This window comes from Balaenoptera musculus, chromosome 17, assembly GCF_009873245.2.
Source record: "Balaenoptera musculus isolate JJ_BM4_2016_0621 chromosome 17, mBalMus1.pri.v3, whole genome shotgun sequence".
Lineage (NCBI taxonomy): Eukaryota > Metazoa > Chordata > Mammalia > Artiodactyla > Balaenopteridae > Balaenoptera > Balaenoptera musculus.
The window spans coordinates 67,761,154-67,780,977 of NC_045801.1; the positions used below are offsets into that span (position 1 = coordinate 67,761,154).

A 19,824-nucleotide genomic window follows, 5' to 3' on the forward strand; every position below is an offset into this window, starting at 1 on the left:
CACAGGTGCAAGAGAGTCGAGGAAAGGTACTTTTCAGCTTCCCAGCCCTTTCAGCACAGGAAGTCCAAAGAGGGCGTAGGCATAAATGCTGAGAGGCAGTTGACCACATCCAGCAGACACACTCAAGAGAGGAGAGAGGAAGCAAGGACCAGCTGTATTCTAATACTCTCTTCCACTTTTATCTAGTATAGAACCTAAGAGGACTGAGAACCATCAGTTTGCAGATTAATTAGCCTAAATTACTGGTTTCCAGATTGTTAGCCTAAATTTGAGCCTGACAATATATTAAAATCACCTGGTGAGCTTTTTTGAAAGGCCCGATACCTATGCACAGGAGATTCTTGTCTAAGTAAGGCTCAGTGTGGCATATTTTTTAAAGCTCATGGGTGATTTTAAAGCAGCCCATCTTGAGAATCACTGGCCTAAACGAATGGATAAATACTGGGGATCCAAAGGCCAGCTCTATTTAGGGCACTTGGAAACTTTAAAATAAAACTGAGAAGCTTAAGAGTTGATTCATCAAAGAAACTAATACCCAACTAGAGTGATTCCACAACCTCAAACTGAAAAACCTCATCATTTACTTTGGTTAAAACACTAGCAAACTTGATTAGAAAATATTAAGGTAAATATTTTGTAGGAGCAATTATCCATTAGAATTATTTTGACAGTTCATTTCGTTATGTGATTAATAATATGTTTATCATTATCAGTTGATAAATGACTTAAGAATCTAATCAATTAAGGAGCATAGTTTTTCATACTGAAACTCCTGAGAAAATATTAGCTTTCTAAGGGGTACAGTGGTGGTTCTACCAAGAGTTTCCAAACAAGCAGATGTATCAGCATCAGAACTTTCTGGTGATGAATATGAAGAATTGGTCTTACCTTGAGGGGAAACAAGTTATCTGTGCTTGTTTATATAGGCTTGGCCAAAAAGTTCGTTCACATTTTCCTGATGTTACGAGAAAACCCGAATGAACTTTTTGGCCAACCCAGTATTTAGAAAGTCTGTCCATTTTGGAAATAATGCAAAAGTAATACACTAGAGCGCAATTTTGTAAACATGCTGTAAAGGTTTTTATAATTTTAAAAACTTTTTTGTATGTGTTCATGTATCTTTTTAAACTGGAAATTCAGAAGGAGATTCTTCTGTAGGTTGCTGGCTTTGGCAAATCTATTTACTTTTTTTCCCCTTACTTTCCTGAAATAGAGAAAAGTAGCCAGGAGAAATAGATAGATGGTACTGGCGAGTGAAAGACAGCTGAAAATTGCCTACTGTAGCTGGAATTTGTTGACAGTTTATAACCAACCAACTCAGCCGTAATCAAACTTGCATTTTTCTTGACCACCCCAGATTCGCTCACAACACAAGAAGATTGGACGTTGACAAAGAAGTTCATTTGGTTCTTTACACCCACACTGGCAATATTGTAAAGTTCTTTAATCCATACAAACCTACTTTCATCTGTAACTCCTTTCTTTGAGGGAAGAAAGAAAGAACTAGTACAAATCATATTCAGACTGACAATCTAAAACTCCACTCATATTTTGAGCCATGGGAAGCAGCTACCAAGCGAATTTACCAACGTGGTGCCACCACACCTTACCCTGATTTTTAATATGTTTCTAGTTTTAAAGATGAAAATTGAAACAAAAAGAACAGTAAGCTGATGATAAATTCCAGATTAAGTGCTTTGTCCACCATGGGCCCTCGGTAAATAATGAATGAGTAAATCAGAAGGAATTTCCTACACCCAGCATGACCCTAAGTAAATTTACTTCCTTTGAGGACCAAAAAGTATTTATTCAAGTAATTCAAGATAATTTTTTTTATTAAGTGGCTTACATAGGTCAACTTTGAAAGTCATTTAAAGATGCCATTACACGTTCTTTTTTTTTTTTTTTTTTAAAGATTTATTGATTGATTGATTGATTGCTATATTGGGTCTTCGTTTCTGTGCTAGGGCTTCCTCTAGTTGTGGCAAGCGGGGGCCACTCTTCATCGCGGTGCGCGGGCCTCTCACTATCGTGGCCTCTCTTGTTGCGGAGCACAGGCTCCAGACGCGCAGGCTCAGTAGTTGTGGCTCACGGGCCGAGTTGCTCTGCAGCATGTGGGATCTTCCCAGACCAGGGCTCGAACCCGTGTCCCCTGCATTGGCAGGCGGATTCTCAACCACTGCGCCACCAGGGAAGCCCTACACGTTCTTTTAATGGCACTGAAACCAGCAAGCCACAGGTTCTTTGGGAAGATAAAATATGAAAGCAAAGTTTTTTAGCGACCTGACAGGCCCAGGAAAAAATCACTGAGAGGCTCTTTAACATCTTTACATAAAGGAGTGAGCACCTTGTTACTTCATGGTGCTCTAGTTAGAGGAGATTGGTGAGTACTAGGGTGACAAGCCTATATCTAGCTCAGGGGTCTCATCAAGAACACCAGTCCACCAGTCCCTCCCATCAGGAAACTTACACAAGCCTCTTAGATAGCCTCATCTACCAGAGGGCAGACAGCAGAAGCAAGAAGAACTACAATCCTGCAGCCTGTGGAACAAAAAACACATTCACAGAAAGATAGACAAGATGAAAAGGCAGAGGGCTATGTACCAGATGAAAGAACAAGATAAAACCCCAGAAAAACAACTAAATGAAGTGGAGATAGGCAAGCTTCCACAAAAAGAATTCACAATAATGATAGTGAAGATGATCCAGGACCTCAGAAAAAGAACGGAGGCAAAAATCAAGAAGATGCAAGAAATGTTTAAAAAAGACCTAGAAGAATTAAAGAACAAACAAACAGAGATAAACAATACAATAAGTGAAATGAAAACTACTCTAGAAGGAATCAATAGCAGAATAACTGAGGCAGAAGAATGGATAAGTGACCTGGAGGAAAGAATGGTGGAATTCACTGCTGTGGAACAGAATAAAGAAAAAAGAATGAAAAGAAATGAAGACAGCATAAGAGACCTCTGGGACAACATTAAATGCAACAACATTCGCATTATAGGGGTCCCAGAAGGAGAAGAGAGAGAGAAAGGACCTGAGAAAATATTTGAAGAGATTATAGTTGAAAACTTCCCTAACATGTGAAAGGAAATAGCCACCCAAGTCCAGGAAGCGTAGCAAGTCCCATACAGGATAAACCCAAAGAGAAACATGCCAAGACACATAGTAATCAAACTGGCAAAACTTAAAGACAAAGAAAAATTATTGAAAGCAGCAAGGGAAAAACAAAAAATAACATACAAGGGAACTCCCATAAGGTTAACAGCTGATTTCTCAGCAGAAACTCTACAAGCCAGAAGGGAGTGGCATGATATACTTAAAGTGATGAAAGGGAAGAACCTACAACCAGTATTACTCTACCCAGCAAGGATCTCATTCAGATTCAAAGGAGAAATCAAAAGCTTTACAGACAAGCAAAAGCTAAGAGAATTCAGCACCACCAAACCACCTCTACAACAAATGCTAAAGGAACTTCTCTAAGTGGGAAACACAAGAGAAGAAAAGGACCTACAAAAACAAACCCAAAACAATTAAGAAAATGGTCATAGGAACATACATATCAATAATTACCTTAAACGTAAATGGATTAAATGCTCCAACCAAAAGACACAGGCTTGCTGGATACAAAAACAAGACCCATATATATGCTGTCTACAAGAGACCCACTTCAGACCTAGGGACACATACAGACTGAAAGTGAGGGGATGGAAAAAGATATTCCATGCAAATGGAAATCAAAAGAAAGCTGGAGCAGCTATACTCATATCAGATAAAATAGACTTTAAAATAAAGAATGTTACAAGAGACAAGGAAGGACACTACATAATGATCAAGGGATCAATCCAAGAAGAAGATATAACAATTATAAATATATATGCACCCAACATAGGAGCACCTCAATACATAAGGCAACTGCTAACAGCTCTAAAAGAGGAAATCAACAGTAACACAATAATAGTGGGGGACTTTAACACCTCATTTACACCAATGGACAGATCATCCAAAATGAAAATAAATAAGGAAACAGAAGCTTTAAATGACACAATAGACCAAATAGATTTAATTGATTTTATAGGACATTTCAACAAAAACAGCACTTTCTTCTCAAGCGTGCACGGAACATTCTCCAGGATAGATCACATCTTGGGTCACAAATCAAGCCTCAGTAAATTTAAGAAAATTGAAGTCATATCAAGCACTTTTTCTGACCACAAGGCTATGAGATTAGAAATGAATTACAGGGAAAAAAACGTAAAAAACACAAACACATGGAGGCTAAACAATACGTTACTAAATAACCAAGAGATCATTGAAGAAACCAAAGAGAAAATCAGAAAATACCTAGAGACACATGACAATGAAAACACGAAGATCCAAAACCTATGGGATGCAGCAAAACCAGTTCTAAGAGGGAAGTTTATAGCTATACAAGCCTACCTCAAGAAACAAGAAAAATCTCAAATAAACAATCTAACCTTACACCTAAAGGAACTAGAGAAAGAAGAACAAACAAAACCCAAAGTTAGCAGAAGGAAACAAATCATCAAGATCAGAGCAGAAATAAATGGAATAGAAACAAAGAAAACAATAGCAACGATCAATAAAACTAAAAGCTGGTTCTTTAAGATAAACAAAGTTGATAAACCATTAGCCAGACTCATCAAGAAAAAGAGGGAGAGGACTCAAATCAATAAAATTAGAAATGAAAAAGGAGAAGTTACAACAGACATCACAGAAATACAAAGCATCCTAAGAGACTACTACAAGCAACTCTATGCCAATAAAACAGACAACCTGGAAGAAATGGACAAATTCTTAGAAAGGTATAACCTTCCAAGATTGAACCAGGAAGAAATAGAAAATATGAACAGACCAATCACAAGTAATGAAATTGAAACTGTGATTAAAAATCTTCCAACAAACAAAAGTCCAGGACCAGATGGCTTCACAGGTGAATTCTATCAAACATTTAGAGAAGAGCTAACACCCATCCTTCTCAAACTCTTCCAAAAAATTGCAGAGGAAGGAACACTCCCAAACTCATTCTATGAGGCCACCATCACCCTGCTACCAAAACCAGACAAAGATACTACAAAAAAAGAAAATTACAGACCAATATCACTGATGAATATAGATGCAAATATCCCCAACAAAATGCCAACAAACAGAATCCAGCAACACATTAAAAGGATCATACACCATGATCAAGTGGGATTTATCCCAGGGATGCAAGGATTCTTCAATATACAGAAATCAATCAATGTGATACACCATATTAACAAATTGAAGAATAAAAACCATATGATCATCTCAATAGATGCAGAAAAAGCTTTTGACAAAATTCAACACCCATTTATGATAAAATCTCTGCAGGAAGTGGGCATAGAGGGAACCTACCTCAACATAATAAAGGCCATATACAACAAACCCACAGCAAACATCATTCTCAATGGTGAAAAACTGAAAGCATTTCCTCTAAGATCAGGAAGAAGACAAGGATGTCCACTCTCACCACTGTTGTTCAACAGAGTTTTGGAAGTCCTAGCCACAGCAATCAGAGAAGAAAAAGAAATAAAAGGAATACAAATTGGAAAAGAAGAAGTAAAACTGTCACTGTATGCAGATGACATACTATACATAGAGAATCCTAAAAATGCCACCAGAAAACTACTAGAGCTAATCAATGAATTTGGTAAAGTTGCAGGATACAAAATTAATGCACAGAAATCTCTTGCATTTCTATACACTAATGATGAAAAATCTGAAAGAGAAATTAAGGAAACACTCCCATTTACCATTGCAACAAAAAGAATAAAATACCTAGGAATAAACCTACCTAGGGAGACAAAAGACCTGTATGCAGAAAACTATAAGACACTGATGAAAGAAATTAAAGATGATACCAACAGATGGAGAGATATACCATGTTCTTGGATTGGAAGAATCAATATTGTGAAAATGACTGTACTACCCAAAGCAATCTACAGTTTCAATGCAATCCCTATCAAATTACCAATGGCATTTTTTACAGAACTAGAACAAAAAATCTTAAAATTTGTATGGAGACACAAAAGACCCCAAATAGCCAAAGCAGTCTTGAGGGAAAAAAATGGAGCTGGAAGAATCAGACTCCCTGACTTCAGACTATACTACAAAGCTACAGTAATCAAGACAATATGGTACTGGCACAAAAACAGAAACATAGATCAATGGAACAAGATAGAAAGCCCAGAGATTAACCCACGCACCTATGGTCAACTAATCTATGACAAAGGAGGCAAGGATATACAATGGAGAAAAGACAGTCTCTTCAATAAGTGGTGCTGGTAAAACTGGACAGCTACGTGTAAAAGAATGAAATTAGAACACTCCCTAACACCATACACAAAAATAAACTCAAAATGGATTAAAGACCTAAATGTAAGACCGGACACTGTAAAACTCTTAGAGGAAAACATAGGAAGAACACTCTTTGACATAAATCACAGCAAGATCTTTTTTGATCCACCTCCTAGAGTAATGGAAATAAAAACAAAAATAAACAAATGGGACCTAATGAAACTTAAAAGCTTTTGCACAGCAAAGGAAACCGTAAACAAGATGAAAAGGCAACCCTCAGAATGGGAGAAAATATTTGCAAATGAATCAACGGACAAAGGATTAATCTCCAAAATACACAAACAGCTCACGCAGCTCAATATTAAAGAAAGAAACAACCCAATCAAAAAATGGGTGGAAGACCTAAATAGACATTTCTCCCAAGAAAACATACAGATGGCCAAGAAGCACATGAAAAGATGTTCAACATCACTAATTACTAGAGAAATGCAAATCAAAACTACAATGAGGTATCACCTCACACCAGTTAGAATGGGCATCATCAGAAAATCTACAAACAACAAATGCTGGAGAGGGTGTGGAGAAAAGGGAACCCTCTTGCACTGTTGGTGGGAATGTAAATTGATACAGCCACTATGGAGAACAGTATGGAGGTTCCTTAAAAAACTAAAAATAGAATTACCATATGACCCAGCAATCCCACTACTGGGCATATACTCAGAGAAAACCATAATTCAAAAAGATACATGCACCCCAGTATTCATTGCAGCACTATTTACAATACCTAGGTCATGGAAGCAACCTAAATGCCCATCAACAGACAAATGGATAAAGAAGTTGTGGTACATATATAAAATGGAATATTACTCAGCCATAAAAAGGAATGAAATTGAGTCATTTGTTGAGATGTGGATGGATCTAAAGACTGTCATACAGAGTGAAGTCAGAAAGAGAAAAACAAATATCGTATATTAATGCATGTATGTGGAACCTAGAAAAATGGTACAGATGAACTGGTTTGCAGGGCAGAAGTTGAGACACAGATGTAGAGAACAAACGTATGGACACCAAGGGGGGAAAATCGCAGGGGGGTGGGTATGGTGGTGTGCTGAATTGGGCAATTGGGATTGACATGTATACACTGATGTGTATAAAATTGATGACTAATAAGAACCTGCTGTATATAAAAATAAATAAAATATAAAAATTAAAAAAAAAAAAAAGACACCAGTCCAGCTGGTTCCATACATTCAGTGACTCGAATCCCTCACCCTGGCCTCAGCCTTCAATTTCCAAATGCATTCACTTTGATTACCTGAGCTTGTCTTCTCTTGGCGTCATTGATACTGGTAGGCAGTGAAATTAGCTTTTTCCGACTCTGGGTATTTCTTCCATTTCCTCTTGAGTATTGTAGTTTCTTTTTTTCTTTCCCTTTTCTGAGTCTTGGGTCAAGTATGCCGGGTGACAACATGACAAAAGTTCGGTGACAAAAGGCATGGGAACAGATAGAAGCAGCCGAACAGGAGGATGTGGCAAAGGGGTGGAGGAGCTTGTCGTGCTTCGTTTTTCATAATGTCACACCGGACCTGAGTCTAAAGCCTGGAACTTGGGTTCACATTCCAAGTTCCAAGTCTGGCTCTGTGCTCACTGGAAGTGTGATATTGACAAGTTCTTAACCCTTTTGAGGCTCAGTTTCCCCGTTTGTAAAATGGAGAGAACAATAAAGTCTAACCTCATAGGGTTATTAACTAAGCTCATGTAAAATACACAGTACAGTGCCTGCCACCTGGTAGGTGCTCAGTAAATATGTGTTCCCACGCCATCATTCAGTTCTTGTAGCTGCTCAATCAATGGTAGTTATTATTAGGCTCATTATTACTTGAGAACACCTGCCTATAATTTTCTATTTTATATTCATTATATCATTTATTTAACAGATTTTATTTTCTGAAAAAGAACATCTTCCCAACATTTGGTATTTTTAGAAGTGTCAATCTTCACTGTCCTTTTTTTTCCCTTCACTGTCCTTTTCACAGATGCATGATTTTCTTTTGATATTGACTGATTTTTGTATTATCTCCATTTAATTTTCATCATGTCTATCATCTCAAATCCAGGATCCTCATGGAAGATCTTCAGAAAGTACTGGAAAAGGGAAGCAGTTTGCCAACCCAGAGAAGTCGAAGATCCGTCTCTGGATATAATTATGAAGTTTATCACTCCTTAGAAGAAGTATGTAATCAAAGGACCTTTTGTTGCTTTTTTACAAGTGCATCTTTATCATTTAGGTCTCAGGATTGGGAGAGAAGCATAAGGACAGAGGCAGAGGCTATATGAAGAATACATACAGCTCTTACATTGCCCAGGCACCTCAGTTCTCTTCCATTAAGCCTTTTACACTATATAAGTTGCAGCAAAATAATTTTAATTTCACCTGCTTGATCCAACCCACCCCTACAATGGACAGGGGAAGTGCAATGGAGAGTGCGGTAAAGCTGCTATACAGTCGCCCCTCGGTATCCGAAGGGCATTGGGTCCAGGACCCCCTACAGATACCAAAATCATGGATACTCAAGTCCCTTGTGTACAATGGCATAGTACAGTCAGCCCTTGGTATCCAATGGTTCTGCATCCACAGATGTGGAGGGCTGACTGTAATTATGGTTATAAACACCCTAATTGAACAATGCATGCACAGTAGAGCTAGCCAGAGTTTGAGGGCAATGGTTTGGTTGAGGGGTAGAGTGAACTTTGATGTTTGCCCCATACCCTCTGCAAATTTGAGACCTCCCCAAAACCAAGCTTCATTTGTGGCACCTCAGGGACTGTTAGCTTGCTGTTATTTACTGTATCTGAGAAATACAAGGACCCATCCCCACTGCCACTACTGTACATCTGGGCAACAACTAGTTATTCTTCAAATCTCAGTTTAAGCAAGAAGAGAGCTGTTTCTGCTCTCCCAGATGGGGTCAGAGCTCCCTACTCTCAACCCCTGGAGCATTACTTGCACCCATAGTACATGGATGTGATACCTATCATAGTTGTTAATTATGTTATTGTATGATTATTTGATTAATGCCTTTCTCTCCTAATAAGCTGCAAGGGCCTTGGGGACAAGCCATTGCTTTCTTGTTCACCACTGTATCCGCAGTAGCAAGCAAAGAGAGACTTCCAAATAGATAGCTGTTGACAGAATGACTAAATGGATGAGTACATACATTTTTTCATTCTTCCCCTGAATTGAGCACAGGAATGCCAGTCATAGAACAAATGAGATCCTGTTACATTCTTAAGAGAATTTTTGGTTCTCTTGATCACTTTCCTTTCAAAATTATTTCTACATATTTCCTGTTTTTAACATACTTTTTAGAAGCTTGAAGTTACCAGCAATGGAAAGGATTTAGATAACTTGACATATTAGATATGTCAAGTTAGATTAGACATTTAGATAACTTGGCATACTTGCGATTAACGTGCACTAGAAAAAAAGTCAAAATTTAAAAATATATTAATATAGATATGTACATATACACACATATATGTAAATGTGTGTGTGTGTGTATCCTGCCCATTAGACTAAATAGGGATAGAAAAAAAGGAAAATCTGTTTTTTGTTGTTTTTTTTTTTAGAACAGACTCTTTCTTTCACATCATGGAACAGAGGGACACTTTTTGTGACTTCCTTACTCCTTTATTGGGCTTCAAGTCAGAAATGTCACCCATCTTTCTAAGTGCCTTCTTTATCCATCTCAAATATAACTTTCCCCGATGACAGATAAATGTGTGTGAATGGATCAATGCAAATGTATCGCTATTACTCGGGAAATTATTCAGAGTATGCCCCCCAATGTGTGGCTGGGTAGAATAAACCTTAAATGCAAAAGATAATGCCTTTTTCTTAGCACCTTCTGTTCAGTGGCAAATTACAATATAGAGGACTTTAATAAACACTTTCAAATAGTTGGGATGGTTTTCCTGAAGCTGATTTCTTTCTTTTCCTCTAAATTTTGGGGGAGAATGGAAATAAATTTTGGTTTTTCAAAAAGAACCCAGAACACATTGATTAATTTTCTGTAAAATTCTGCCATTAAGATGTTAATGACAAATAGTAGTAGAAGGTATGCTTTAAAAGGGGAACAATATAAAGACATAAAGCAACTATTTATAAAAGCAGAAAATAAAGTGTAATTTTAAGTATCCTGAAGAAAATTAAAACTACAAAATTGGTTTTTCATTCAATCTTATACTCCACATATGCTTTTTTGAGTTCCTAGACCCACTGTTGTCTTTTTGTTCTCTTTTGCTTACCAAAAGCTCCATAATTGTGAGAGTCTGACGTGGTTTTCATTTACTTGCTTTTAGATTCAAAATTGGATGCATCATTTGAATAAAACTCATTCAGGCCTCATTCACATGTTCTCTATTGGAAAGTCATATGAGGGAAGATCTCTTTTTGTTTTAAAGGTAAAAATAAGAAATTAGTAACTAAATATTTACTAAACATTCATCGTTTTCAGCTTTGACTTATGGGGCAAAGAAATGAAATGGCATTTCATCGTGTCTCATATTTAACCTCATCTGGTAATTTAAGAAAAAAAGTTTCCCTTAGGTTTTAGAGCCATATTTAATTTTTGCCATTGAGTATTCCAAAGAATACTGTTTCTAAAACAGTATTTATGCACTTCAAAAATAATGACCTTCAACATTATTTGTGAGTTGGTGCTGCTTACGATGAACCAATGCAAAACTACAGAAATGTGTAAGAAGGTATACGTCATTCCCAGCCCTTGAGCCTGCGTTCTCTTTCAGCCACTGACCCATCTCTTGTCTGCCAAAGATCTAAAAAGATTTCCCTGCATCACTGTCTCTACTTCCTCAGCAACCATGCAGACCTTGACTCCCTGGCCTTTGCCCTCACAACACCTCTAAAACATCTGCGATGACCCCTACTTGGTTCTCCTCTCCTCTCAGACCATCCCCTCAGGTCTCCTCCAATGGTTCCTCTCCCCTTGTTCTTTCCGTATGTGCTGGTGGCCCCAGGATTCTCTCCTCAGCTGTGCTCTCCCTCTCCTCACCCTTCCTGGATGGGCACATCCACCCCATGGTTTCAACAATCACTCCAGACTTTTCTGTTCAGTGGAGTCTGCTGCCTGGTACTTACTGGACATTCATAGCTCACTGCCGCCTTGCCGTCCTCATCTCGATACTCACCAAAGCACCTCAGACTCAGGATGCACTGCCGCGCTCCGGTCAGGAAACATGAACCATCCTAAATTCCTCTCCTTTATTCTCACCACTTACTTTAAGTCTAACACGAAGAACTGACAATTCTTTCTTCTGACTTTTGGATTTGTCAAAACCTCTTGTCTTGTCCTCACTGCTATGGCCCTAGCTTGTTTCTGGATCTGTTCTCCCTGGACTATTGCAGTCACGGCCTCAGGACTGAACTTCCCTGCGAGTCCCCATCCTCTACGCTCTCGTCCATCTACACACACACACCTCCCATGGAGTACAGGATGAAGCCTTATCTCTGTTACTTAGTATCCAGGAATTTCATGTGTCTTCTGCCTCTGTGTCCAGCTTCATCTGCCATTCTTTCCTCATACCCCAGAAGCAGCTGCTCAAACATGGTGTGCTCAGATTCTCTTCCAAGCTTGAGATGCCTTCTTTCACTTGTCTGCCAGGCAAGCTTCAAGTCTTGCTCAACTATTCAAGGGCTCCTCTTTTGCTCCACAGGGAAAGGAGACATAGCACCCCTGAGTTGCCAAAGTAACTTGAATATATTCACATTATAATGATTCATTCTCATGTGTCTGCCCCTCCCCTACTACCATATAAATTCCTTGTCTTCTCATCTCTGAATCTCCAAGGCCAAGCACTGTGTCTGACATTAAAAAGGATTTCCTGAAGCATTAGTTGGGTGAATTAATGAATGACAAAAACTAGATCCCCTATTATGTCAAAAGCCATCTACTGATAACTGGGTTAGAAATCATGTTATAAATGAAATTGATATAATAGGATAATAAAGAAAAGTCTGTCACTTGACTCTACAAATCATTTTGTGTTTCCATTTTGTATTGTAATAAAATTTGACTTTCTCTACAGATAAGGCATAGCTATTTCTTTAATAGATATTGCTTGGGAATACTTCTGATTCCCTGCATGGGGAGGGCAGTGGAGAGAAAGAGGGCAAGGATGGGAGAGAGGGAGGGAAAAAATTAGCTTCTTACTTAAGTCGCATATTATATGAAAATGGAGAAGCAAGCCTATTTAAGCAATTGCTTTTTCCTTGTGTATTTTCTACTTCTTTGATTCGTAATTAAGGCAATAAATTTATTCTTTCTGCATAAACAAGCCTGGACTTCTGAAATCGATAGGAAATCTCTGTCTTTTTTATGGGTTACTTAATGAACCCAACTCTAGTGAAGTATTATGCTGAAACCATATTAAATTATGCTGGTCAGTAAATCCAAAAATAAAAGCCTGCGTTGGTTACTATGAATACTCTTGTTTTCAGCTGGGCAGAAGATCACGAGCTTACAAAAGAGCTGTCTGGATAGACTGCGGTATTCATGCAAGAGAATGGATTGGTCCTGCCTTTTGTCAGTGGTTTGTAAAAGAAGTAAGTTAAACCCTTTACAGAGTGTCCATTCTCGCTAGCCAGTGTTTTTATTCTGCTCAAGGAACAAAACTGGGAATGTGAAGCCAGCGATATCTGATGGAATGATAGTAACACCGTGATTCTGTGGGTTGCTTCTATGTTTATGAAGCCCTCTCAAAACCCTGGCTCAGTTTACCTTCAGCTCTACCCTTGGAGGTGGGAATTACCAACTCTCATTAAAGAGAAAGAATCTGAGATTCAGAGCATTTATGAATTCATGACAAATTAGGAACCAACCATAGTAGCTGATATATAGCAAAAGGCTAAAAATCCAATTTATGGTGTTCCAGAACAGTTTCTCATGTGATATTCTCTTGTCTTCTCCGTCAAAATGATCTCATGTATGCTATAAGCAAGAAAGAGATGAGCAAGTGACTGCATTTTGCCCTCCTGCTATGGATCTGTGATTTAGATACCAAAGACCTTTAGCATCTGTGCATTTAACATTCTCTGTTTCAGTACTTCTCAGTGACTCTAATGGTTGATGACTCATGGTGATTTCTCATTTTCTGAAGGCTTCATTTAAGTCATAAGCCCTCGAAGGCTAATGTATTGAGTGGGTTCTTATCCCCAGAGTGGGCCAACCTCATGGATGAACATCTTAATATATTCTGATACTTTTCTACTGTCAAGAATGCAATGACTTGCATGGTTTTTTATAACCTTTACTTCTTAGTATTTTTTTTTAAGACTCCTAAAAGAAACCAACGACTAGTACTGGTAATAATAGTGAAGAAGTCTAAGAGAAGGAAGGTTCTTAGCCAGAAAAAAACCCCTACAAATTACTCATAGAAAACCATTAAGGATACAAAAGATATTTAAATATTTCAGTTACATTTCACTATGTTTTATGGGAAAATTATGCGACCTAGTAAGGTTTATGATTTTGAAGACTCTCCTAGTCTTAGAAAATATGCCCCGCAAATGTCAATACTGGGGGGCTTCCCTGGGGGCACAATGGTTGAGAGTCTGCCTGCCAATGCAGGGGACACGGGTTCGAACCCTGGTCTGGGAAGATCCCACATGCCGCGGAGCAACTAAGCCTGTGCGCCACAGCTACTGAGCCTGTGCTCCAGAGCCTGCGAACCACAACTACTGAAGTCTGCGCACCTAGAGCCCGTGCTCCGCAACGAGAGAAGCCACTGCACGGCAACAAAGAGTAGCCCCCACTCTCCGCAACTAGAGAAAGCCCGCGCGCAGCAACAAAGACCCAATGCAGCCAAAAATAAATAAATAAATTCATTTTTAAAAAAAGTCAATACTGTATTAATTTGTAAAATCTGCCTCTCTACCACTACCAAACCCACAAAAGTATTCTTAATTTTATAATGTAATAATAAAATTTTCAAACTATTCCCACTCAGTGTATTCATATTCTCTTAAAATACCATTTCATCCTGGTAGGATAAATGCAAAAGCTAACAAATTGTTAACTCTACCACCTTGCATTAAATATCCATTGTATACATACAACATATTGTCTGCTGTCTTAAGTTTCAAAAGGAAAAGGGGAAAACTGGTTAAGAACAGAACATCTATTGTTTATAGACTATGGTCCCGTGTATTATTGTAGAACATAAGAATGTATCTCCCAAACATTTTACCTCACCCCCAGATGTGCAACTTCTTTATAACACCTAAACTTACTTTATTTGTTCATGTGGTAATTGTCTGTCTCTTCCTATACCAATGCCAAAGGCAGAGACTCTATTTATCTTGTTCATTGCCAAATCCCCAGTACCTAGAACAAAACTTGGCACTTAATAGTGCTTCAATTATTTGTGAATGAATGGGAATGTGAGAATCCAGTGGTTATGATATGGAAAGATTTCTGGGAGATGACTTGCAATTCATCTCCTAAGGATATGGTACCACCTGGACTTTTGCAGTGCACAATCTGTACAGCCATACATGGCAGCCCTAGAACCCAAGCTAAATTTCCAAGGAAGAGGAGGACACAGTGTAACCACAGAAAAAGGAACAGGCATGTATGGTGATTATCAGTTGAGGGTAGTTCATTTTGGAGCAAGAGCAAGAAGCATCAATTAAGATTAGGCTCCAGGGACTTCCCTAGTGGCGCAGTGGTTAAGAATCCACCTGTCAAGGCAGGGGACATGGGTCCGAGCGCTGGTTCAGGAAGATCCCACATGCCACGGAGCAACGAACCCCACATGCCACAACTACTGAGCCTGTGTGCCACAACTACTGAAGCCCACGCACCTAGAGCCCGTGCTCCGCAACAAGAGAAGCCACCGCAATGAGAAGCCCATGCACCACAACGAAGAGTAGCCCCCACTCACTGCAACTAGAGAAAGCCCACGCACAGCAATGAAGACCCAACACAGCCAAAAAATAAAATTACTTTAAAAATTAAAAAAAATTTTTTTTAAAGAATAGGCTCCATTTCACCAAAGATGAGTGAGGAAACGCTTCTCCTCCCTCCTGCACCAAGCCAACTTCAAGCACACAGATGAGTCTAACTATTTCTGGGCCTCTGCTACCCTTTCCACCACACCTCTCACTCTCGCTGTTTATGGCTGTCACTTGCCCCTCCATTTAATCAGGAACATTTCCCATCTGAGTCAGGGCAGCAACAGAAGTGGAAAAAAAGGAGGCCTAAGGGTCACTGGTCCCAGTGTCCTTGTGGAAGCAATGGGGCTGCCACATGACAGCAATGACTGATGATAGCATCACAGGCTTGTAAGAAACGTTCTCATCTTGCCTTGAAGCCCCTGTCCCCATAGAATGGTGGTGTTGGGGCCAGAGGGAATGGGGACTTCAAAGATTTAAGTAACCTTAAGCCTGCCCAGCATTGAAGCATCATATCTTATACACTAAGTCCCTGGTTCAATCCTCAGTCTCCCACAGAAGGCAGGGGGTGTCTGGCCCAAGAGGGGCTCCAGGCAGTGTCCCTTCCAGAGGTCACCTCCCTTCCACCACCGAAATCCCAAGACAGACTCCCAGGCTCTCAACTCCTCTAATTTCCATGGCGCCTCTGGGGGCACCAGGGAATCTCTGGGCTCTTTCTCCCAGGAGACCCTAGGAGGGTATGTCAAGCCCTCTCTTGGCTGACAGACACCACACTGCTGATTGTCTCTTCCTGCATTTGCCCCACGTTGGCACATGAGACCTCTCAGAAAGACATGTGGTGAACAAGGACCCAGGTTCTCTTTTCTTACATGTTTTACTCCAATCTGGTAGTGGTTTCTACTGTCCCTTGATTTCCCTGGAATTTCAACCCCCAAAGAAGGGGATGGTGTCAGAAGCCAAAATTTTGGCTTCTTACCTTTGCTTTCTCTCTTTCTTGGTGTTTTCCCCCAAATTCAACAGCTTAAAACAACAAATATCTATTACTTGATAATTTCTGTGGGTCAGCAATCTAGGTGCAGCTTAGCTGCGTGCCTCTGGCTAAGGGTCTCTCACAAGGTACAGTCAAGGTGTCAGCTGGAGCTTTGGCTATCTCAAGGCTTGTATGGCGGATCTGTTTCTGAGCTCACTTATGTGGCTGCTGGCAGCCTCAGGTCCCCCGGGGCTGTGAGCCAGAGACATCAGTTCCTTGCCACATGGGCATCGCCATAGGACAGCTCACAACCCAGCACCTGGCTGCCCTCAGAGCAGATGAGAGGGAGAGAGAGAGGGAGAGAGAGAGGGAGAGAGAGAGGGAGAGAGAGAGGGAGAGAGAGAGGGAGAGAGAGAGGGAGAGAGCGTGAACAGGCCCAAGACGGAAACCACAGTCTCTTTGTAACCTAATTTCAGAAGTGACATCCCCCCATCACTTTTGCCACATTCTGTCCATTAGAAGTGAGTCACTAGGTCCAGACTGTATTCAAGGGGAGGGCATTACACAAGAGCATGAATGCCAAGAAGTGGGAATCACTGGGGAGGCTGCCAACCATATCTTGGTGGGACTTTCCCCACAGCCACCACTATAAAGTTTGTATCCTTACTCAAATGTGAACTGGAAGAAAACTCATCAAGTCCTAAATCTTGATAGAACAACAGATTGCACAGAGGTTACATGCACACATTTAGTAGTCAGACAGCCCTGGGTTGGAACACCAGCTCTGCCATTTACTAGCTGTGTGACCTTGGTGGGCAAGTCGTTTAACCTCTCTGAACTTCAGTATTAATAATATGTGACACACTGGGTTATTGGAAGGATTAAATTATATAATTCTTGTAAAGGACTTAACAGAGTGCTTGGCATATAATAAGCAGTTAATAAAATCAACTCAGTAATGGTAGTAGTATCAGCAAGTTCGTATTTTAAAATAACCAAAGAGAATCATTAGAAAGAAGTCAACAAAGATATGAAAGAACTCAACAACACTATCAACCAACAGGATCTAGACCTAAGTCACATTTATGGATCACCCAACCCAACAACAGCAGAATACACATTCTTTTCAAGTGCCTACAGAACATATACTAAGATATACCATAACATGGACCAAAATACAAACCTCAACAAATTTAAAGGAAATTAAATCAGACAGATTGTGTTTTCTGACCACAATGAAATCAAACTAGAAATTGATGGCAGAAAGATAACAGGAAAACCTCCAAACACTTGGAAATTAAGATGCTTCTGAATTATCCATGGGTCAAAGATAAAATCTCAAGGGAAATTTAAAAAAATACATTGAACTGACTGAAAATGAAAATACAACATATCAAAATTTGTGGAACACTAAAACAATGCTAAGAGGGAAATTTATAGCACTAAATGCATACATTAGAAAAGAGGGAAATTCTCAAAACAATAATCAAAGCTCTCACCTCAGGAACCTAGAAAAAGAATAGAAAATAAAGCCAAAGCAAGCAGAAGGAAGTAGTATGGATAAGAGCAAAAATCAATGAAATTGAAAACAGAAAATCATTAAAGAAAATCAGTAAAACAAGGAGCTGGTTCTTGAAAAGATCAATGAAGTTAACAAAGTTCTAGCAAGAGAGACAAAGAAAAAAGAAGATACAAATTACCAATGTTAGGAGTGAAAGAGATGTCACTACAAACCCTGCAGATATCAAAAGGACAATAAGAGAATACTGTGTATGACTCTACACATATAAATTTGATGACTTAGGCAAAATGTACCAGTAAATTGAAAAACAGAAACTATTACAACTCATCCATTATGAAATAATTTGAATATGCCTATTACCATTAAGGACACTGAATTCATAACTTTAAAATTCAAAAAGAGGAAAGAAAGAAATCTCCAGACCCAGATGGTTTCACTGAAGAATTCTACCAAATGTTTAAAGAAGAATTGAGACCAATTCTACACAATCTCAGACATTATAAGAGGATAGAATATTTTCAATTCATTTATAAAGCTAGTATTACCCTAATACCAAAATCAGACAAAAACAATAGGAAACAAAACTAGAAAATAGATTCATAGATCCTTAACAAAATATTAGCAAATAGAATTTAGTAATCTAAAAAATAATTCTACACCATGACCAAGTGGGGTTTATTACAAGGATCCAAGCATGGTTTAATATTTGAAATTCAACCAATGTAATCTACCATATTAACAAACTGAAGAACAGATAAGTCTACATAATCTTATCAATTGATACAGAAAAAGACCTTGACAAAATTTGACATTCATGATAAAAACTCCCAGAAAAACAGAAATAGAGGGGAACTTCCTCAATTTTATAAAGAACATCTGTGAAAATCCTACAGAAAACATTACACCTAATGGTAAATGACCAAATGCTTCCTCCTAAGATCAGGAACAAGGTAAGGATGTCCACTCTCACCACTCTTAATTAACATAGTGCTGAAAGTACTAGTCCGTAGAAGAAGAGGAAATGAAAGACATATAGATCGGAAAGGAATAAATAAAATTTTCCTATTCGTCAATGACATGATTGTCTACACAGAAAATCCCAAGGACTCTACAGGGAAATAGAACTAGTGAGTGAGTTCAGCAAGATCACAGGACAGAAAATAAACATACAAAAATCAACTGTATTTCTATGTACTAGCAATGAACATGTGGACACTGAAATTAAAAATATAATACCATTTATAATTACTTGAAAAATGAAATACTTAGGAGTAAATCTAACAAAACAAGTATAGGACTTATATGCTGAAAACTACAAAACACTGATCCAAAAAATCAAGCAAAATCTAAATATACAGAGAGACATACCATATTCATGGATTGGAAGACTCAATACAGAAAAATGTCAATTCTCCCCAAATTGATATATGTTTAACATAATTCCTATAAAAATTCCAGCAAGACTTTTTGTAGATATAGGTAAAATTATTCTAAAATTTATATGAAAAGGCAAAGGAACTAGAAGAGCTAAAACTATTTTGAAAAAGAATCATTCTACCCAACTTCAAGACATATTATATCACTGGTCATTAAAAGTATGTGGTACTGGTGAAGGGACAGAGACAAATGGAACAGAAGACCCAGAAATAGACCTACACAAATATGCCCAAGTGACAAAGGTGCAAAAGCAATTCATTGAAGGAAAGACATACTTTTCAACAAATGGTGCTGGAGCAAGTGGACTTCCATAAGCAAATAAATGAATTTCAACCCAAGTCTCATTGCTTATACAAAAATTAACTCAAAATGGATCATGGACTTAAATGCAAAATGTAAAATTATAAAACTTTTAGAATAGGAAAAAACCTTCAGGATCTAAAGCTAGGCAAAAAGTCCTTAGACTTGACACAAAAAGCATGCTCCATAAAAGGAAAAGTTGATAAACTGGACATTATCAAATATAATAAAATAAAAATTTTAAACTTTGCTGTGTGAAAGGCCCTGTTAAGAGGA

At 38.6% G+C, this 19,824-nt stretch overlaps 1 protein-coding gene across 1 annotated transcript in view; it reads left to right on the top strand.

Annotated features, from left to right (window-relative positions):
• Window positions 1–19,824, top strand: part of CPA6 (carboxypeptidase A6) — a 267,903-nt gene that overhangs the window by 188,807 nt on the left and 59,272 nt on the right. Inside the window, exons 4-6 of the mRNA XM_036830635.1 lie at window positions 8,463–8,577; window positions 10,708–10,809; window positions 12,866–12,970. Coding sequence (XP_036686530.1) covers window positions 8,463–8,577; window positions 10,708–10,809; window positions 12,866–12,970 — 322 coding nt within the window. The remainder of the gene's footprint in view (window positions 1–8,462; window positions 8,578–10,707; window positions 10,810–12,865; window positions 12,971–19,824) is intronic.